This window comes from Carcharodon carcharias, chromosome 3 (genome assembly GCF_017639515.1).
Source record: "Carcharodon carcharias isolate sCarCar2 chromosome 3, sCarCar2.pri, whole genome shotgun sequence".
Lineage (NCBI taxonomy): Eukaryota > Metazoa > Chordata > Chondrichthyes > Lamniformes > Lamnidae > Carcharodon > Carcharodon carcharias.
The window spans coordinates 5,401,227-5,424,169 of NC_054469.1; the positions used below are offsets into that span (position 1 = coordinate 5,401,227).

General features: G+C 51.9%; 1 protein-coding gene across 6 annotated transcripts in view; it reads left to right on the plus strand.

The window, feature by feature from the left end:
* Nucleotides 1-22,943, plus strand: part of ppp1r16a (protein phosphatase 1, regulatory subunit 16A) — a 145,033-nt gene that overhangs the window by 57,573 nt on the left and 64,517 nt on the right. For 4 of the 6 annotated variants that reach the window (XM_041184870.1, XM_041184874.1, XM_041184871.1 and 1 more), the window contains exon 2: nt 2,825-4,169. In XM_041184870.1, the coding sequence (XP_041040804.1) occupies nt 3,923-4,169 (247 nt within the window). In that variant the 5' untranslated portion in view covers nt 2,825-3,922. Of the gene's footprint in view, nt 1-954; nt 974-2,824; nt 4,170-22,943 lie in introns of those variants that run through there. The other 2 variants (XM_041184872.1, XM_041184875.1) reach the window with 2 other exon arrangements.

Genomic DNA, 22,943 nt, shown 5'->3' on the forward strand with positions numbered 1-22,943 from the left:
CGGGGGCCGTGTCTGGATCGGAGGGGGACGGGGGCCGTGTCTGGATCGGAGGGGGACGGGGGCCGTGTCTGGATCGGAGGGGGACGGGGGCCGTGTCTGGATCGGAGGGGGGACGGGGGCCGTGTCTGGATCGGAGGGGGACGGGGGCCGTGTCTGGATCGGAGGGGGACGGGGGCCGTGTCTGGATCGGAGGGGGACGGGGGGCCGTGGTCTGGATCGGAGGGGGACGGGGGCCGTGTCTGGATCGGAGGGGGGGGGGGGGGGGGGCGGGGGCCGTGTCTGGATCGGAGGGGGACGGGGGCCGTGTCTGACGGGGGCCGTGTCTGGATACGGAGGGGGACTGGGGGGGCCGTGTCTGGATCGGAGGGGGGTACGGGGGGGCCGTGTCCTGGATCGGAGAGGGACGGGGGGGCCGAGTCCTGGATCGGAGGGGGGACGGGGGAGGCCGTGTCTGGATCGGCAGGGGGCCGGGGGCCGTGTTGGGATCGGAGGGGGGGGGGCGGGGGCCGTTGTCTGGATCGGAGGGGGGGGAGGGGGCCGTGTCTGGATCGGAGGGGGGGGGGGCGGGGGCCGTGTCTGGATCGGTAGTCGCGGGGGGCGGGGGCCGTGTCTGGATCGGAGGGGTGGGGGGGGCGGGGGGGCCGTGTCTGGATCGGAGGGGGGGCGGGGGCCGTGTCTGGATCGGAGGGGGAGCGGGTGGGCCGTGTCTGGTCGACAGAGGGGGGGGGGCGGGGGGCCGTGTCTGATCGGGCAGAGGGGGGGCGGGGGCCGTGTCTGGAGTCGGGGGGGGTACGGGGGCCGTGTCTGGATCGGGGGCGGGGGGAGGGGGGGTGTGTCTGGATTGGAGGGGGACGGGGGCCGTGTCTGGATCAGAGAGGGACAGACACGATGGGCTGAATGGCCACTCTGGATTACAGAATGTGTTCTTTGCTGGGACTGTGATGTAGTCTAACCACGGGCTGATTGGCTGATGGTACGTGCAGTTGGATCATTATGGAAGCATTTCCTTGAGGGTGTCCACAGACTATGGGTGGGTCCCCAAACCCAACGCAACATACCCATGCAACCTCAGCTTCTATTTCTGCTTGCTTATGCTATTTGCAGGCTCGTCCTGTTTAAATTTCACCAGCCTGAAGGTCTGTCCTGTCATTCATGCTGTTGCCTCGTTGGTAACTCCTGAGCTCACCGATACCCTTTAGGGAAGGAAAACCACTGCCGTTACCCGGCCTGGCCTACATGTGAATGCAGACTCACAGCAAAGTGGTTGACTCCTACTTCCCCCTAAAGTGGCTCAGCAAGTTGTATCAAACAGAAGAATGCAGCCTCTAACCGCCCTCCTGGCAACCAATGCCAGCCTTGCTGGTGACACCCACACCTGAGAATGAATTTTAGAAATACCGTGGTGAATCTGGATCAGCAGCTGGGGGTATCTACAATAGTGAAAACAGAGGAGGCTCCATTGTAAATTAGGAGACCACAGAGAGCAGATGCTGAGGGAGAATCCTACTCTCACTTCATCCTCCAATTGGATTCTCTGAGTGAGTTGTGAAGTGTTCCAGATTTTCGCAATTATCAGTGTGAGCGGAATCAGTTTCCTGTTTCTGTCTCTATTTGTTCATGTTTTAAAGAATCCTTGAGGCCCGGACATAGCCGAGGGAAACTGCCCCGTGTTCTGGGGTAGGGTCACTCTCTGAACCTGCCCCACTACCCCAGTTCGATGCTGTGTTCATAGCTGAGGTGGTTGACCTCATCTGATTGAGAATAGAGTTGATGCAAATGATCTCGGCACCCCTCGGGGAGAAACATTTGTCCAGGGGTGCTCCAGTCCTGGAAGGTGTGCCCTCAGCCCCCAGCACGCACACACCCTGCGCTAAGGATATTATTAGGTTTGTTTGCCTTCCCCCCCCCCCACTCCTGGGCCAGCAGCCTGCTGGAACTTGCTGTAAAGTGAGCAGTGGACAGGGGCTTAAAGGGTACCAGACATGTACAGAACTGAACCCCAGCACAGATTTGATGGGCCAAATGGCCACATGCTTGCTATACTGTACTAGCATTCTAAGTATCATCCCTTACCAGAGGTGGCTTAGAGAGTTGTGGTTTGTATAAACGTGGCTTGTGTTCCCTTGAGTTTTGGAGTTGAGCGATCATCTGATCAAAGGGTTTTCAAACGAGCCGGTAATTCAGTAAGGTAGCTAAAAGCTCTTCCCTCTGGTGAGGGAGTCCACAACTTGGGGAAGGGAGGGGGTGGCTGGCTAGGGGGAGCATAACCTTAAAATGGGGTGATGTTGGGAAGCACTTCTTCACGCAAAGAGGAGCGGAAATCTGGAACCCTCTCCCCAGCAGAAGCTGTTGAGACAGGAAGCCAACTGAAAATTTCAAGAATGAGACTGATCAGATCTTTGTTGAGTAAGATTATCAGGAGATGTGGAAAAAAAGTACCTGGATCTGCACCTAGAGTGCTGTAAGCTGCAGGGCTATGGGCCGGGTGCAGGAAGGTGGGATTAGAAAGGGCACCTGGGTGTCCTCGGGCTGGCATGGACAAGATGGGTCGAATGGCCTCCTTCTGTGCTGTAACTTTTCTATGGTTCTATGGAACAGGGGTGAGTAAATGTGCTTGGGCTACAGATCAGCCATGATCTGATTGAATGGATCAGGCTTGAGGGACTGAATGGCTGCTTTGTTCCGGTGCCCCTAGATCATGTCAGTGGAGTTGCAGCACTGAAGGGGTTAAATATGAAGCGCTCTGTAACTATAGTGTTTGAAAGCTGTGTGTATTACACAACAGAGCCTTTATTGATGGCTTTTCTTTTTCATCCTCCCTCAGCACCTTGATGGACTGACTGCAGGAAGACGAGCTGAAACATGGGCTGCAGATCAGGTGCCTGGAGACACAAAAGTGTCCTTAACGTTTTCTGTCTAATTTAAACACGACTGTTTCCCAACTTTACACCTTCCTGCCGGCCAATCAGAGGAGGCGATGTGTACAGAGATCTTCACTGCAACTCCCCGGAAGGTGTATTCTCGCCTGGAAATTATCTTATGAGGGGGTGGGGAGTATACCTCGCAGGCCTGCGAGAAGGGTTGAGGCTGTTGGAGACAGACCTGTGAAGAACAAACGAGCAAATCATCTTGGTAACTATATTCTCCCAGGAGCAGACTCGAGGAGACTTTGAATTAACAGATTCTGGAAGAGAAGTCTCCTTCGAGGGCACCCATTCCCCATCCCCTATAGTGCAGAGCTCCCACACTTATTAGCAAACTCAGCCTAACACTGCCCTGCCCTGCACTTAATGCTCCCGCCCCAGGTTCAAACCTGCTGACTGGAATCCATTGTGTGGGAAGAGGGCAGGTGTGGGGAAAAGGGACATTTTCACAACGAACCAATAAATGCCTTTCAGCAGCTGGTGCATCCTACATACCGCTCCACCCCTTATCTATGTGCACGGACTCCTGAGGAGGAGGAGGAGGAGGAGGAAGGACAGTTGTTGCCTCTGACGGATGCTGCAGTTTGATATCTGACAACAGCATCGATGTTTACAGTGTCTCTGCACTTTCCCTCGATTTGACTTGGAACACTTGAATGAGTAATCGGCAGAGTTGCTTTTGTGTTCTCCTTTTGCTTGATATCCACAAGGACAAGAGCCAAGGAGCCAGGGAAATGGTTAAATACCAACACTGAGTTTTGGCTTCAGGAAGGACGACACCATTGTAGCAGGATCCAGCGCTACCATGGCAAGTGCCATTCCGTCTTGACTCCTAAGGATATGTGACAAGGCAACGGAGCAGGAGTCCTTTCCTTTCACTTGGTTCTGACTGTGGTGACTCGGCCCCTAGTTTTTGGCTTCGGAGATAAATAGCCCCCCCCCCCCCCCCCCACCGGTCTTCAGTTCCCCCCACCCCGGGCTCTGGGGTGTGAACAAACATGGCAGAACACAGCGAGCTCCTGGCGGAGCAGCCGTTAGTGGGGCGAATGACCACTCAGGAACGGCTCAAGCACGCTCACAAACGGCGAGCACAGCAGCTGAAGAAGTGGGCGCAGTTTGAGAAGGAGACGCAAGGCAAAAAAGCGAAGCTGGACAAAAGAAGAAGCAACAAGGTGGTGAAGAGGATCCGGTTCCCCGATAATGTCCAATTGCTGGAGGCAGCATCAAGGAATGACGTGGAGGAAGGTAATGACCTGTTTCTCTACGTTAGCAGGGGGTCCTGGTGACTGGCAGCTTCAGGGTTTCATTCCGTGTGTGTGTGTGTCACATTCTGTGTGTGTGTGTGTGTGTGTCACATTCTGTGTGTGTGTGTGTGTGTCACATTCTGTGTGTGTGTGTGTGTGTGTCACATTCTGTGTGTGTGTGTGTGTCACATTCTGTGTGTGTGTGTGTGTGTGTGTGTGTCACATTCTGTGTGTGTGTGTGTGTGTGTGTGTGTCACATTCCGTGTGTGTGTGTGTGTGTGTGTGTCACATTCCGTGTGTGTGTGTGTGTGTGTGTCACATTCCGTGTGTGTGTGTGTGTGTGTGTGTCACATTCCGTGTGTGTGTGTGTGTCTCATTCCGTGTGTGTGTGTGTGTCTCATTCCGTGTGTGTGTGTGTGTCTCATTCCGTGTGTGTGTGTGTGTCTCATTCCGTGTGTGTGTGTGTCTCTCATTCCGTGTGTGTGTGTGTGTCTCATTCCGCGTGTGTGTGTGTGTCTCATTCCGTGTGTGTGTGTGTGTCTCATTCCGTGTGTGTGTGTGTGTCTCATTCCGTGTGTGTGTGTGTGTCTCATTCCGTGTGTGTGTGTGTGTGTGTGTCTCATTCCGTGTGTGTGTGTGTGTGTGTCTCATTCCGTGTGTGTGTGTGTGTGTGTCTCATTCTGTGTGTGTGTGTGTGTGTGTCTCATTCCGTGTGTGTGTGTGTGTCTCATTCCGTGTGTGTGTGTGTCTCATTCCGTGTGTGTGTGTGTGTGTGTGTGTCTCATTCCGTGTGTGTGTGTGTGTGTCTCATTCCGTGTGTGTGTGTGTGTGTCTCATTCCGTGTGTGTGTGTGTGTGTGTGTGTGTGTGTGTGTGTGTGTGTGTGTGTCCCATTCCGTGTGTGTCTCGTTCCGCGTGTGTCTCGTTCCGCGTGTGTGTGTGTGTGTGTGTGTGTGTCTCATTCCGTGTGTGTGTGTATGTGTGTCTCATTCCGTGTGTGTGTGTGTGTGTGTGTGTGTCTCATTCCGTGTGTGTGTGTCTCATTCCGTGTGTGTGTGTCTCATTCCGTGTGTGTGTCTCATTCCGTGTGTGTGTCTCATTCCGTGTGTGTGTCTCATTCCGTGTGTGTGTCTCATTCCGTGTGTGTGTCTCATTCCGTGTGTGTGTGTGTGTGTGTGTGTGTGTGCCTCATTCCGTGTGTGTGTGTGTGTGTGTGTGTGTGTGTGTGTGTGTGTGTGTGTGTGTGTGTCTCATTCCGAGTGTGTGTGTGTGTGTGTGTGTGCGTCTCATTCCGTGTGTGTGTGTGTGTGCGTCTCATTCCGTGTGTGTGTGTGTGTGCGTCTCATTCCGTGTGTGTGTGTGTGTGCGTCTCATTCCGTGTGTGTGTGTGTGTGCGTCTGCCGTGTGTGTGTGTGTGTGCGTCTCATTCCGTGTGTGTGTGTGTGTGCGTCTCATTCCGTGTGTGTGTGTGTGTGCGTCTCATTCCGTGTGTGTGTGTGTGTGCGTCTCATTCCATGTGTGTGTGTGTCTCATTCCGTGTGAGACACACACACACACGGAATGAGACAAACACACACACACACACGGAATGAGACACACACACACACACACACACACACGGAATGAGACACACACACACACACACACACACACACACGGAATGAGACACACACACACACACACACACACACACACACACGGAATGAGACACACACACACACACGGAATGAGACACACACACACACACGGAATGAGACACACACACACACACGGAATGAGACACACACACACACACACACACACGGAATGAGACACACACACACACACACACACGGAATGAGACACACACACACACACACACACACACACACGGAATGAGACACACACACACACACACACACACGGAATGAGACACACACACACACACACACACACACACACACACACGGAATGAGACACACACACACACACACACACACACACACACACGGAATGAGACACACACACACACACACACACACACACACACACACGGAATGAGACACACACACACACACACACACACACACACGGAATGAGACACACACACACACACACACACACACACACACGGAATGAGACACACACACACACACACACACACACACGGAATGAGACACACACACACACACACACACACACACACACACACACACACGGAATGAGACACACACACACACACACACACACACACGGAATGAGACACACACACACACACACACACACACACGGAATGAGACACACACACACACACACACACACACACACGGAATGAGACACACACACACACACACACACACACGGAATGAGACACACACGGAATGAGACACACACACACACACACACACACACACACACACACACACGGAATGAGACACACACGGAATGAGACACACACGGAATGAGACACACACACACACGGAATGAGACACACACACACACGGAATGAGACACACACACACACGGAATGAGACACACACACACACGGAATGAGACACACACACACACGGAATGAGACACACACACACACACGGAATGAGACACACACACACACGGAATGAGACACACACACACACGGAATGAGACACACACACACACGGAATGAGACACACACACACACGGAATGAGAAACACACACACACGGAATGAGACACACACACACACGGAATGAGACACACACACACGGAATGAGACACACACACACACACACACACACACACACGGAATGAGACACACACACACACACACACACACACACACGGAATGAGACACACACACACACACACGGAATGAGACACACACGGAATGAGACACACACGGAATGAGACACACACGGAATGAGACACACACGGAATGAGACACACACGGAATGAGACACACACGGAATGAGACACACACACACACACACACACACGGAATGAGACACACACACACACACACACACGGAATGAGACACACACACACACACACACACACGGAATGAGACACACACACACACACGGAATGAGACACACACACACACACGGAATGAGACACACACACACACGGAATGAGACACACACACACACGGAATGAGACACACACACACACACACGGAATGAGACACACACACACACGGAATGAGACACACACACACACACGGAATGTGACACACACACACACACGGAATGTGACACACATTCCGTGTGTGTGTGTGTGACACATTCCGTGTGTGTGTGTGTGTGTGTGTGTGTGTCACATTCCGTGTGTGTGTGTGTGTCACATTCCGTGTGTGTGTGTGTGTGTCTCATTCCGTGTGTGTGTGTGTGTCTCATTCCGTGTGTGTGTGTGTGTGTCTCATTCCGTGTGTGTGTGTGTCTCATTCCGTGTGTGTGTGTGTGTCTCATTCCGTGTGTGTGTGTGTGTCTCATTCCGTGTGTGTGTGTGTGTCTCATTCCGTGTGTGTGTGTGTGTCTCATTCCGTGTGTGTGTGTGTGTCTCATTCCGTGTGTGTGTGTGTGTGTCTCATTCCGTGTGTGTGTGTGTGTGTCTCATTCCGTGTGTGTGTGTGTGTGTCTCATTCCGTGTGTGTGTGTGTGTGTCTCATTCCGTGTGTGTGTGTGTGTGTGTGTCTCATTCCGTGTGTGTGTGTGTGTGTGTGTGTGTGTCTCATTCCGTGTGTGTGTGTGTGTGTGTGTGTGTGTCTCATTCCGTGTGTGTGTGTGTGTGTGTGTGTGTGTGTCTCATTCCGTGTGTGTGTGTGTGTGTCTCATTCCGTGTGTGTGTGTGTGTGTGTGTGTCTCATTCCGTGTGTGTGTGTGTGTGTGTGTGTCTCATTCCGTGTGTGTGTGTGTGTGTGTGTCTCATTCCGTGTGTGTGTGTGTGTGTGTGTGTCTCATTCCGTGTGTGTGTGTGTGTGTGTGTCTCATTCCGTGTGTGTGTGTGTGTGTGTCTCATTCCGTGTGTGTGTGTGTGTGTGTCTCATTCCGTGTGTGTGTGTGTGTGTCTCATTCCGTGTGTGTGTGTGTGTGTCTCATTCCGTGTGTGTGTGTGTGTGTCTCATTCCGTGTGTGTGTGTGTGTGTCTCATTCCGTGTGTGTGTGTGTGTGTCTTATTCCGTGTGTGTGTGTGTGTCTCATTCCGTGTGTGTGTGTGTGTGTCTCATTCCGTGTGTGTGTGTGTGTGTCTCATTCCGTGTGTGTGTGTGTGTGTGTGTGTGTGTCTCATTCCGTGTGTGTGTGTGTGTGTGTCTCATTCCGTGTGTGTGTGTGTGTGTGTGTCTCATTCCGTGTGTGTGTGTGTGTGTGTGTGTCTCATTCCGTGTGTGTGTGTGTGTGTGTCTCATTCCGTGTGTGTGTGTGTGTGTGTCTCATTCCGTGTGTGTGTGTGTGTGTGTGTCTCATTCCGTGTGTGTGTGTGTCTCATTCCGTGTGTGTGTGTGTCTCATTCCGTGTGTGTGTGTGTCTCATTCCGTGTGTGTGTGTGTGTCTCATTCCGTGTGTGTGTGTGTGTCTCATTCCGTGTGTGTGTGTGTGTGTGTGTGTGTCTCATTCCGTGTGTGTGTGTCTCATTCCGCGCGCGTGTGTGTCTCATTCCGTGTGTGTGTCTCATTCCGCGCGCGTGTGTGTCTCATTCCGCGCGCGTGTGTGTGTCTCATTCCGCGCGCGTGTGTGTGTCTCATTCCGCGCGCGTGTGTGTGTCTCATTCCGCGCGCGTGTGTGTGTCTCATTCCGCGCGCGTGTGTGTGTCTCATTCCGCGCGCGTGTGTGTGTCTCATTCCGCGCGCGTGTGTGTGTCTCATTCCGCGCGTGTGTGTGTCTCATTCCGCGCGCGTGTGTGTGTCTCATTCCGCACGCGTGTGTGTGTCTCATTCCGCACGCGTGTGTGTGTCTCATTCCGCGCGCGTGTGTGTGTCTCATTCCGCACGTGTGGGTGTCTCATTCCGTGCGTGTGTGTGTGTGTCTCATTCCGTGCGTGTGTGTGTGTGTCTCATTCCGTGTGTGTGTCTCATTCCGTGTGTGTGTGTGTGTGTCTCATTCCGTGTGTGTGTGTGTCTCATTCCGTGTGTGTGTGTGTCTCATTCCGTGTGTGTGTGTGTCTCATTCCGTGTGTGTGTGTGTCTCATTCCGTGTGTGTGTGTGTGTGTCTCATTCCGTGTGTGTGTGTGTGTGTGTCTCATTCCGTGTGTGTGTGTGTGTGTCTCATTCCGTGTGTGTGTGTGTGTGTCTCATTCAGTGTGTGTGTGTGTGTGTCTCATTCCGTGTGTGTGTGTGTGTGTCTTATTCCGTGTGTGTGTGTGTGTCTCATTCCGTGTGTGTGTGTGTGTGTCTCATTCCGTGTGTGTGTGTGTGTGTCTCATTCCGTGTGTGTGTGTGTGTGTGTGTGTGTCTCATTCCGTGTGTGTGTGTGTGTGTGTCTCATTCCGTGTGTGTGTGTGTGTGTGTCTCATTCCGTGTGTGTGTGTGTGTGTGTGTCTCATTCCGTGTGTGTGTGTGTGTGTGTGTGTCTCATTCCGTGTGTGTGTGTGTGTGTGTCTCATTCCGTGTGTGTGTGTGTGTGTGTGTCTCATTCCGTGTGTGTGTGTGTGTGTGTCTCATTCCGTGTGTGTGTGTGTCTCATTCCGTGTGTGTGTGTGTCTCATTCCGTGTGTGTGTGTGTCTCATTCCGTGTGTGTGTGTGTGTCTCATTCCGTGTGTGTGTGTGTGTCTCATTCCGTGTGTGTGTGTGTGTGTGTGTGTGTCTCATTCCGTGTGTGTGTGTCTCATTCCGCGCGCGTGTGTGTCTCATTCCGTGTGTGTGTCTCATTCCGCGCGCGTGTGTGTGTCTCATTCCGCGCGCGTGTGTGTGTCTCATTCCGCGCGCGTGTGTGTGTCTCATTCCGCGCGCGTGTGTGTGTCTCATTCCGCGCGCGTGTGTGTGTCTCATTCCGCGCGCGTGTGTGTGTCTCATTCCGCGCGCGTGTGTGTGTCTCATTCCGCGCGCGTGTGTGTGTCTCATTCCGCGCGTGTGTGTGTCTCATTCCGCGCGCGTGTGTGTGTCTCATTCCGCACGCGTGTGTGTGTCTCATTCCGCACGCGTGTGTGTGTCTCATTCCGCGCGCGTGTGTGTGTCTCATTCCGCACGTGTGTGTGTCTCATTCCGTGCGTGTGTGTGTGTGTCTCATTCCGTGCGTGTGTGTGTGTCTCATTCCGTGTGTGTGTCTCATTCCGTGTGTGTGTGTGTGTGTCTCATTCCGTGTGTGTGTGTGTCTCATTCCGTGTGTGTGTGTGTCTCATTCCGTGTGTGTGTGTGTCTCATTCCGTGTGTGTGTATGTCTCATTCCGTGTGTGTGTGTGTGTGTCTCATTCCGTGTGTGTGTGTGTGTCTCATTCCGTGTGTGTGTGTGTGTGTGTCTCATTCCGTGTGTGTGTGTGTGTCTCATTCCGTGTGTGTGTGTGTGTGTCTCATTCCGTGTGTGTGTGTGTGTGTCTCATTCCGTGTGTGTGTGTGTGTGTCTCATTCCGTGTGTGTGTGTGTGTGTGTCTCATTCCGCACGCGTGTGTGTGTCTCATTCCGCGCGCGTGTGTGTGTCTCATTCCGCACGTGTGTGTGTCTCATTCCGTGCGTGTGTGTGTGTGTCTCATTCCGTGCGTGTGTGTGTGTGTCTCATTCCGTGTGTGTGTCTCATTCCGTGTGTGTGTGTGTGTGTCTCATTCCGTGTGTGTGTGTGTGTCTCATTCCGTGTGTGTGTGTGTCTCATTCCGTGTGTGTGTGTGTCTCATTCCGTGTGTGTGTGTGTGTGTCTCATTCCGTGTGTGTGTGTGTGTGTGTCTCATTCCGTGTGTGTGTGTGTGTCTCATTCCGTGTGTGTGTGTGTGTGTGTCTCATTCCGTGTGTGTGTGTGTGTCTCATTCCGTGTGTGTGTGTGTGTGTCTCATTCCGTGTGTGTGTGTGTGTGTCTCATTCCGTGTGTGTGTGTGTGTGTCTCATTCCGTGTGTGTGTGTGTGTGTGTGTCTCATTCCGTGTGTGTGTGTGTTTGTGTGTCTCATTCCGTGTGTGTGTGTGTGTGTGTGTGTGTGTGTGTCTCATTCCGTTTGTGTGTGTCTCATTCCGCGCGCGTGTGTGTGTCTCATTCCGTGTGTGTGTGTGTGTGTGTGTGTGTGTCTCATTCCGTGTGTGTGTGTGTGTGTGTGTGTCTCATTCCGTGTGTGTGTGTGTGTGTGTCTCATTCCGTGTGTGTGTGTGTGTCTCATTCCGTGTGTGTGTGTGTGTGTGTCTCATTCCGTGTGTGTGTGTGTGTGTCTCATTCCGTGTGTGTGTGTGTGTGTGTCATTCCGTGTGTGTGTGTGTGTGTCTCATTCCGTGTGTGTGTGTGTGTGTGTCTCATTCCGTGTGTGTGTGTGTGTGTGTGTCTCATTCCGTGTGTGTGTGTGTGTGTGTGTGTCTCATTCCGTGTGTGTGTGTGTGTGTGTCTCATTCCGTGTGTGTGTGTGTGTGTCTCATTCCGTGTGTGTGTGTGTGTCTCATTCCGTGTGTGTGTGTGTCTCATTCCGTGTGTGTGTGTGTGTGTGTGTGTGTGTGTGTGTGTGTGTGTCTCATTCCGTGTGTGTGTGTGTGTGTGTCTCATTCCGTGTGTGTGTGTGTGTGTCTCATTCCGTGTGTGTGTGTGTGTGTGTCTCATTCCGTGTGTGTGTGTGTGTGTGTGTGTGTGTGTGTGTGTGTGTGTGTGTGTGTGTGTGTGTGTGGGTCCCATTCCGTGTGTGTCTCGTTCCGCGTGTGTGTGTGTGTGTGTGTGTGTGTGTCTCATTCCGTGTGTGTGTGTATGTGTGTCTCATTCCGTGTGTGTGTGTGTGTGTGTGTGTGTGTGTGTGTCTCATTCCGTGTGTGTGTCTCATTCCGTGTGTGTGTCTCATTCCGTGTGTGTGTCTCATTCCGTGTGTGTGTCTCATTCCGTGTGTGTGTCTCATTCCGTGTGTGTGTCTCATTCCGTGTGTGTGTCTCATTCCGTGTGTGTCTCATTCCGTGTGTGTCTCATTCCGTGTGTGTGTGTGTGTGTGTGTGTCTCATTCCGTGTGTGTGTGTGTGTGTGTGTGTGTGTGTGTGTGTCTCATTCCGTGTGTGTGTGTGTGTGTGTGTGTGTGTGTGTGTGTCTCATTCCGTGTGTGTGTGTGTGTGTGTGTGTGTGTGCGTCTCATTCCGTGTGTGTGTGTGTGTGCGCGTCTCATTCCGTGTGTGTGTGTGTGTGCGTCTCATTCCGTGTGTGTGTGTGTGTGCGTCTCATTCCGTGTGTGTGTGTGTGTGTGCGTCTCATTCCGTGTGTGTGTGTGTGTGTGTGCGTCTCATTCCGTGTGTGTGTGTGTGTCTCATTCCGTGTGTGTGTGTGTCTCATTCCGTGTGAGACACACACACACACGGAATGAGACAAACACACACACACACACACACACACACACACGGAATGAGACACACACACACACACGGAATGAGACACACACACACACACACACACACACACGGAATGAGACACACACACACACACACACACACACACACGGAATGAGACACACACACACACACACACGGAATGAGACACACACACACACACACACACACACACACACACGGAATGAGACACACACACACACACGGAATGAGACACACACACACACACGGAATGAGACACACACACACACACGGAATGAGACACACACACACACACGGAATGAGACACACACACACACACACACACACACGGAATGAGACACACACACACACACACACACACACACACACACACGGAATGAGACACACACACACACACACACACACACGGAATGAGACACACACACACACACACACACACACGGAATGAGACACACACACACACACACACACACACACACGGAATGAGACACACACACACACACACACACACACACACGGAATGAGACACACACACACACACACACACACGGAATGAGACACACACACACACACACACACACACGGAATGAGACACACACACACACACACACACACACACGGAATGAGACACACACACACACACACACACACACACACGGAATGAGACACACACACACACACACACACACACACACGGAATGAGACACACACACACGCACACACACACACGGAATGAGACACACACGCACACACACACACGGAATGAGACACACACACACACACACACACACACACGGAATGAGACACACACACACACACACACACACACACGGAATGAGACACACACACACACACACACACACACACACACGGAATGAGACACACACACACACACACACACACACACGGAATGAGACACACACACACACACACACACACACACACACACACACGGAATGAGACACACACACACACGGAATGAGACACACACACACACGGAATGAGACACACACACACACGGAATGAGACACACACACACACGGAATGAGACACACACACACACGGAATGAGACACACACACACACGGAATGAGACACACACACACACGGAATGAGACACACACACACACGGAATGAGACACACACACACACGGAATGAGACACACACACACACGGAATGAGACACACACACACACACACACACACGGAATGAGACACACACACACACACACACACACACACACACACGGAATGAGACACACACACACACACACACACACACACACACGGAATGAGACACACACACACACACACACGGAATGAGACACACACGGAATGAGACACACACGGAATGAGACACACACACACACACACACACGGAATGAGACACACACACACACACACGGAATGAGACACACACACACACGGAATGAGACACACACACACACGGAATGAGACACACACACACACGGAATGAGACACACACACACACACACGGAATGAGACACACACACACACACACGGAATGTGGCACACACACACACACGGAATGTGACACACATTCCGTGTGTGTGTGTGTGTGTGTGTGTGACACATTCCGTGTGTGTGTGTGTGTGTGTCACATTCCGTGTGTGTGTGTGTGTGTGTGTGTGTGTGTGTCTCATTCCGTGTGTGTGTGTGTGTGTGTGTCTCATTCCGTGTGTGTGTGTGTGTGTGTGTCTCATTCCGTGTGTGTGTGTGTGTGTGTGTCTCATTCCGTGTGTGTGTGTGTGTGTGTCTCATTCCGTGTGTGTGTGTGTCTCATTCCGTGTGTGTGTGTGTGTGTCTCATTCCGTGTGTGTGTGTGTGTGTGTCTCATTCCGTGTGTGTGTGTGTGTGTCTCATTCCGTGTGTGTGTGTGTGTGTCTCATTCCGTGTGTGTGTGTGTGTGTCTCATTCCGTGTGTGTGTGTGTGTGTCTCATTCCGTGTGTGTGTGTGTGTGTGTCTCATTCCGTGTGTGTGTGTGTGTGTGTCTCATTCCGTGTGTGTGTGTGTGTGTGTCTCATTCCGTGTGTGTGTGTGTGTGTGTCTCATTCCGTGTGTGTGTGTGTGTGTGTGTCTCATTCCGTGTGTGTGTGTGTGTGTGTCTCATTCCGTGTGTGTGTGTGTGTGTGTCTCATTCCGTGTGTGTGTGTGTGTGTGTCTCATTCCGTGTGTGTGTGTGTGTGTCTCATTCCGTGTGTGTGTGTGTGTGTCTCATTCCGTGTGTGTGTGTGTGTGTCTCATTCCGTGTGTGTGTGTGTCTCATTCCGTGTGTGTGTGTGTCTCATTCCGTGTGTGTGTGTGTCTCATTCCGTGTGTGTGTGTGTGTGTGTCTCATTCCGTGTGTGTGTGTGTGTGTCTCATTCCGTGTGTGTGTGTCTCATTCCGCGCGCGTGTGTGTGTCTCATTCCATGTGTGTGTGTCTCATTCCGTGTGTGTGTGTCTCATTCCGCGCGCGTGTGTGTGTCTCATTCCGCGCGCGTGTGTGTGTCTCATGCCGCGCGCGTGTGTGTGTCTCATGCCGCGCGCGTGTGTGTGTCTCATTCCGCGCGCGTGTGTGTGTCTCATTCCGCGCGCGTGTGTGTGTCTCATTCCGCGCGTGTGTGTGTCTCATTCCGCGCGTGTGTGTGTCTCATTCCGCGCGTGTGTGTGTCTCATTCCGCGCGTGTGTGTGTGTGTCTCATTCCGTGTGTGTGTCTCATTCCGTGTGTGTGTGTGTGTGTCTCATTCCGTGTGTGTGTGTGTCTCATTCCGTGTGTTGTGTGTGTCTCATTCCGTGTGTTGTGTGTGTCTCATTCCGTGTGTGTGTGTGTGTGTCTCATTCCGTGTGTGTGTGTGTGTGTCTCATTCCGTGTGTGTGTGTGTGTGTGTCTCATTCCGTGTGTGTGTGTGTGTGTCTCATTCCGTGTGTGTGTGTGTGTGTGTCTCATTCCGTGTGTGTGTGTGTGTCTCATTCCGTGTGTGTGTGTGTGTGTCTCATTCCGTGTGTGTGTGTGTGTGTGTGTCTCATTCCGTGTGTGTGTGTGTTTGTGTGTCTCATTCCGTGTGTGTGTGTGTGTGTGTGTGTGTGTGTGTGTCTCATTCCGTTTGTGTGTGTCTCATTCCGCGCGCGTGTGTGTGTCTCATTCCGTGTGTGTGTGTGTGTGTGTGTGTGTCTCATTCCGTGTGTGTGTGTGTGTGTGTCTCATTCCGTGTGTGTGTGTGTGTGTCTCATTCCGTGTGTGTGTGTGTGTGTCTCATTCCGTGTGTGTGTGTGTGTGTGTCTCATTCCGTGTGTGTGTGTGTGTGTCTCATTCCGTGTGTGTGTGTGTGTGTCTCATTCCGTGTGTGTGTGTGTGTGTGTGTCTCATTCCGTGTGTGTGTGTGTGTGTCTCATTCCGCGTGTGTGTGTGTGTGTGTCTCATTCCGTGTGTGTGTGTGTGTGTGTCTCATTCCGTGTGTGTGTGTGTGTGTGTCTCATTCCGTGTGTGTGTGTGTCTCATTCCGTGTGTGTGTGTGTGTGTGTGTCTCATTCCGTGTGTGTGTGTGTGTGTCTCATTCCGTGTGTGTGTGTGTGTGTGTCTCATTCCGTGTGTGTGTGTGTGTGTGTGTCTCATTCCGTGTGTGTGTGTGTGTGTCACATTCCGTGTGTGTGTGTGTGTGTGTCTCATTCCGTGTGTGTGTGTGTGTGTGTGTGTGTGTGTGTGTGTGTGTGTGTGTGTGTGTCTCATTCCGTGTGTGTGTGTGTGTGTGTGTCTCATTCCGTGTGTGTGTGTGTGTGTGTGTGTGTGTGTGTGTCTCATTCCGTGTGTGTGTGTGTGTGTGTGTGTGTCTCATTCCGTGTGTGTGTGTCTCATTCCGCGCGCGTGTGTGTTTCATTCCGTGTGTGTGTGTCTCATTCCGCGCGCGTGTGTGTGTCTCATTCCGCGCGCGTGTGTGTGTCTCATTCCGCGCGCGTGTGTGTGTCTCATTCCGCGCGTGTGTGTGTCTCATTCCGCGCGGTTGTGTGTGTCTCATTCCGCGTGTGTGTGTGTGTCTCATTCCGCGTGTGTGTGTGTGTCTCATTCCGCGTGTGTGTGTGTGTGTGTCTCATTCCGTGTGTGTGTGTGTGTGTGTCTCATTCCGCGCGTGTGTGTGTGTGTGTCTCATTCCGTGTGTGTGTGTGTGTGTGTGTCTCATTCCGTGTGTGTGTGTGTGTGTCTCATTCCGTGTGTGTGTGTGTGTGTGTCTCATTCCGTGTGTGTGTGTGTGTGTGTCTCATTCCGTGTGTGTGTGTGTGTGTGTGTCTCATTCCGTGTGTGTGTGTGTGTGTCTCATTCCGTGTGTGTGTGTGTGTGTGTGTCTCATTCCGTGTGTGTGTGTGTGTGTGTGTGTGTGTGTCTCATTCCGTGTGTGTGTGTGTGTGTGTGTGTGTCTCATTCCGTGTGTGTGTGTGTGTGTGTCTCATTCCGTGTGTGTGTGTGTGTGTCTCATTCCGTGTGTGTGTGTGTGTGTGTGTCTCATTCCGTGTGTGTGTGTGTGTGTGTGTGTGTGTGTGTGTGTGTCTCATTCCGTGTGTGTGTGTGTGTCTCATTCCGTGTGTGTGTGTGTGTCTCATTCCGTGTGTGTGTGTGTGTGTCTCATTCCGTGTATGTGTGTGTGTGTGTCTCATTCCGTGTGTGTGTGTGTGTGTGTCTCATTCCGTGTGTGTGTGTCTCATTCCGTGTGTGTGTGTCTCATTCCGCGCGCGTGTGTGTCTCATTCCGCGCGCGTGTGTGTCTCATTCCGCGCGCGTGTGTGTCTCATTCCGCGCGCGTGTGTGTCTCATTCCGCGCGCGTGTGTGTGTCTCATTCCGCGCGCGTGTGTGTCTCATTCCGCGCGCGTGTGTGTGTCTCATTCCGCGTGTGTGTGTGTGTGTCTCATTCCGTGTGTGTGTGTGTGTGTGTCTCATTCCGTGTGTGTGTGTGTGTGTGTCTCATTCCGTGTGTGTGTGTGTGTGTGTCTCATTCCGTGTGTGTGTGTGTGTGTGTCTCATTCCGTGTGTGTGTGTGTGTGTGTCTCATTCCGTGTGTGTGTGTGTGTGTCTCATTCCGTGTGTGTGTGTGTGTGTGTCTCATTCCGTGTGTGTGTGTGTGTGTGTCTCATTCCGTGTGTGTGTGTGTGTGTCTCATTCCGTGTGTGTGTGTGTGTGTGTCTCATTCCGTGTGTGTGTGTGTGTGTCTCATTCCGTGTGTGTGTGTGTGTGTGTCTCATTCCGTGTGTGTGTGTGTGTCTCATTCCGTGTGTGTGTGTGTGTGTCTCATTCCGTGTGTGTGTGTGTGTCTCATTCCGTGTGTGTGTGTGTGTGTCTCATTCCGTGTGTGTGTGTGTCTCATTCCGTGTGTGTGTGTGTGTGTGTGTGTGTGTGTGTGTGTGTGTGTGTCTCATTCCGTGTGTGTGTGTGTGTGTGTGTGTGTGTCTCATTCCGTGTGTGTGTGTGTGTGTGTGTGTGTGTCTCATTCCGTGTGTGTGTGTGTGTGTGTGTGTGTCTCATTCCGTGTGTGTGTGTGTGTGTGTGTGTGTGTCTCATTCCGTGTGTGTGTGTGTGTGTGTGTGTGTGTCTCATTCCGTGTGTGTGTGTGTGTGTGTGTGTCTCATTCCGTGTGTGTGTGTGTGTGTGTGTCTCATTCCGTGTGTGTGTGTGTGTGTGTCTCATTCCGTGTGTGTGTGTGTGTGTGTCTCATTCCGTGTGTGTGTGTGTGTCTCATTCCGTGTGTGTGTCTGTGTGTGTGTCTCATTCCGTGTGTGTGTGTGTGTGTCTCATTCCGTGTGTGTGTGTGTGTGTGTGTGTGTGTGTGTGTGTGTGTGTGTGTCTCATTCCGTGTGTGTATGTGTGTCATTCCGTGTGTGTGTGTATGTGTGTCATTCCGTGTGTGTGTGTGTGTGTCTCATTCCGTGTGTGTGTGTGTCTCATTCCGTGTGTGTGTGTGTGTGTGTGTGTGTCTCATTCCGTGTGTGTGTGTGTGTGTGTGTGTGTCTCATTCCGTGTGTGTGTGTGTGTGTGTGTGTGTGTGTCTCATTCCGTGTGTGTGTGTGTGTGTGTGTGTGTGTGTGTGTGTGTGTGTGTGTGTGTGTGTGTCTCATTCCGTGTGTGTGTGTGTGTGTGTGTGTGTGTGTGTGTGTGTGTGTGTGTGTGTGTGTCTCATTCCGTGTGTGTGTGTGTGTGTGTGTGTGTGTCTCATTCCGTGTGTGTGTGTGTGTGTGTGTGTGTGTCTCATTCCGTGTGTATGTGTGTGTGTGTGTGTCTCATTCCGTGTGTGTGTGTGTGTGTGTGTATGTGTCTCATTCCGTTTGTGTGTGTGTCTCATTCCGTGTGTGTGTGTGTGTGTGTGTGTGTGTCTCATTCCGTGTGTGTGTGTGTGTGTGTGTCTCATTCCGTGTGTGTGTGTGTGTGTGTGTCTCGTTCCGTGTGTGTGTGTGTCTCATTCCGTGTGTGTGTGTGTCTCATTCCGTGTGTGTGTGTGTCTCATTCCGTGTGTGTGTGTCTCATTCCGTGTGTGTGTGTGTGTCTCATTCCGTGTGTGTGTGTGTGTGTGTGTGTGTGTGTGTGTGTGTGTGTGTGTCTCATTCCGTGTGTGTGTGTGTGTGTGTGTGTGTGTGTGTGTGTGTGTCTCATTCCGTGTGTGTGTGTGTGTGTGTGTGTGTGTGTGTGTGTGTCTCATTGTGTGTGTCTCATTCCGTGTGTGTGTGTGTGTGTGTGTGTCTCATTCCGTGTGTGTGTGTGTGTGTGTGTGTCTCATTCCGTGTGTGTGTGTGTGTGTGTGTGTGTCTCATTCCGTGTGTGTGTGTGTGTGTGTGTGTGTGTCTCATTCCGTGTGTGTGTGTGTGTGTGTGTGTGTGTCTCATTCCGTGTGTGTGTGTGTGTGTGTCTCATTCCGTGTGTGTGTGTGTGTGTGTGTCTCATTCCGTGTGTGTGTGTGTGTGTGTGTGTGTCTCATTCCGTGTGTGTGTGTGTGTCTCATTCCGTGTGTGTGTGTGTGTCTCATTCCGTGTGTGTGTGTGTGTGTGTGTGTGTCTCATTCCGTGTGTGTGTGTGTGTATGTGTGTGTCTCATTCCGTGTGTGTGTGTGTGTGTGTCTCATTCCGTGTGTGTGTGTGTGTGTCTCATTCCGTGTGTGTGTGTGTGTGTGTGTGTGTCTCATTCCGTGTGTGTATGTGTGTGTCTCATTCCGTGTGTGTGTGTGTGTGTGTGTTTGTGTCTCATTCCGTGTGTGTGTGTGTGTGTGTGTGTGTGTCTGTGTGTCTCATTCCGTGTGTGTGTGTGTGTCTCATTCCGTGTGTGTCTCATTCCGTGTGTGTCTCATTCCGTGTGTGTCTCATTCCGTGTGTGTCTCATTCCGTGTGTGTCTCATTCCGTGTGTGTGTGTGTGTGTGTGTCTCATTCCGTGTGTGTATGTGTGTGTGTGTGTGTGTCTCATTCCGTGTGTGTGTGTGTGTGTGTCTCATTCCGTGTGTGTGTGTGTGTGTGTGTGTGTGTGTGTGTGTCTCATTCCGTGTGTGTGTGTGTGTGTGTGTGTGTGTGTGTGTGTGTGTGTGTGTCTCATTCCGTGTGTGTGTGTGTGTGTCTCATTCCGTGTGTGTGTGTGTGTGTCTCATTCCGTGTGTGTGTGTGTGTGTCTCATTCCGTGTGTGTGTGTGTGTGTGTGTCTCATTCCGTGTGTGTGTGTGTGTGTGTCTGTGCGTCTCATTCCGTGTGTGTGTGTGTGTGTGTGTGCGTCTCATTCCGTGTGTGTGTGTGTGTGTGTGTGCGTCTCATTCCGTGTGTGTGTGTGTGTGTGTGTCTCATTCCGTGTGTGTGTGTGTGTCTCATTCCGTGTGAGACACACACACACACGGAATGAGACAGACAGACACACACACACACACACACACACACTGAATGAGACACACACACACACAGACGGAATGAGAGACACACACACACGGAATGAGAGATACACACACACGGAATGAGACACACACACACACAGACGGAATGAGAGACACACACACACGGAATGAGAGATACACACACACGGAATGAGAGACACACACACACACACACACACACACACACACACACACGGAATGAGACACACACACACACGGAATGAGACACACACACACACGGAATGAGACACACACACACACACACACACACACACACACACACACGGAATGAGACACACACACACACACGGAATGAGACACACACACAAACACACACACACACGGAATGAGACACACACACACACACACACGGAATGAGACACACACACACACACACACGGAATGAGACACACACACACACACACACACACACACGGAATGAGACACACACACACACACACACACACACACACGGAATGAGACACACACACACACACACACACACACACACACACACACACGGAATGAGACACACACACACACACACACGGAATGAGACACACACACACACACACACGGAATGAGACACACACACACACACACACGGAATGAGACACACACACACACACACACACACGGAATGAGACACACACACACAGACACACACGGAATGAGACACACACACACACACACACACACACGGAATGAGACACACACACACACACACACACACGGAATGAGACACACACGGAATGAGACACACACACACACACACACACACACGGAATGAGACACACACACACACACACACACGGAATGAGACACACACGGAATGAGACACACACACACACACACACGGAATGAGACACACACGGAATGAGACACACACACACACGGAATGAGACACACACACACGGAATGAGACACACACATACACGGAATGAGACACACACACACACACACACACACACACGGAATGAGACACACACACACACACACACACACACGGAATGAGACACACACGGAATGAGACACACACGGAATGAGACACACACGGAATGAGACACACACGGAATGAGACACACACGGAATGAGACACACACGGAATGAGACACACACGGAATGAGACACACACACACACACGGAATGAGACACACACACACGGAATGAGACACACACACACACACGGAATGAGACACACACACACACGGAATGAGACACACACACACACACACACACACGGAATGAGACACACACACACACGGAATGAGACACACACACCCACACACGGAATGAGACACACACACCCACACACGGAATGAGACACACACACCCACACACGGAATGAGACACACACACACACACGGAATGTGACACACACACACACACACGGAATGTGACACACACACTCACGGAATGTGACACACACACACACACACGGAATGTGACACACACACACACACACGGAATGTGACACACATTCCGTGTGTGTGTGTGTGTCACATTCCGTGTGTGTGTGTGTGTCTCATTCCGTGTGTGTGTGTGTGTCTCATTCCGTGTGTGTGTGTGTGTCACATTCCGTGTGTGTGTGTCACATTCCGTGTGTGTGTGTGTCACATTCCGTGTGTGTGTGTGTCACATTCCGTGTGTGTGTGTGTCACATTCCGTGTGTGTGTGTGTCACATTCCGTGTGTGTGTGTGTCACATTCCGTGTGTGTGTGTGTGTCTCATTCCGTGTGTGTGTGTGTGTGTCTCATTCCGTGTGTGTGTGTGTGTCTCATTCCGTGTGTGTGTGTGTCTCATTCCGTGTGTGTGTGTGTGTCTCATTCCGTGTGTGTGTGTGTGTGTCTCATTCCGTGTGTGTGTGTGTGTGTCTCATTCCGTGTGTGTGTGTGTGTCTCATTCCGTGTGTGTGTGTGTGTGTCTCATTCCGTGTGTGTGTGTGTGTGTGTGTCTCATTCCGTGTGTGTGTGTGTGTGTGTCTCATTCCGTGTGTGTGTGTGTGTGTCTCATTCCGTGTGTGTGTGTGTGTGTCTCATTCCGTGTGTGTGTGTGTGTGTGTCTCATTCCGTGTGTGTGTGTGTGTGTCTCATTCCGTGTGTGTGTGTGTGTCTCATTCCGTGTGTGTGTGTGTGTGTGTCTCATTCCGTGTGTGTGTGTGTGTGTGTGTCTCATTCCGTGTGTGTGTGTGTGTGTCTCATTCCGTGTGTGTGTGTTGTGTCTCATTCCGTGTGTGTGTGTGTGTGTCTCATTCCGTGTGTGTGTGTGTGTGTGCCTCATTCCGTGTGTGTGTGTGTGCCTCATTCCGTGTGTGTGTGTGTGTGCCTCATTCCGTGTGTGTGTGTGTGTGTCTCATTCCGTGTGTGTCTCATTCCGTGTGTGTCTCATTCCGTGTGTGTCTCATTCCGTGTGTGTGTGTGTGTGTGTGTGTGTGTGTGTGTGTGTCTCATTCCGTGTGTGTGTGTG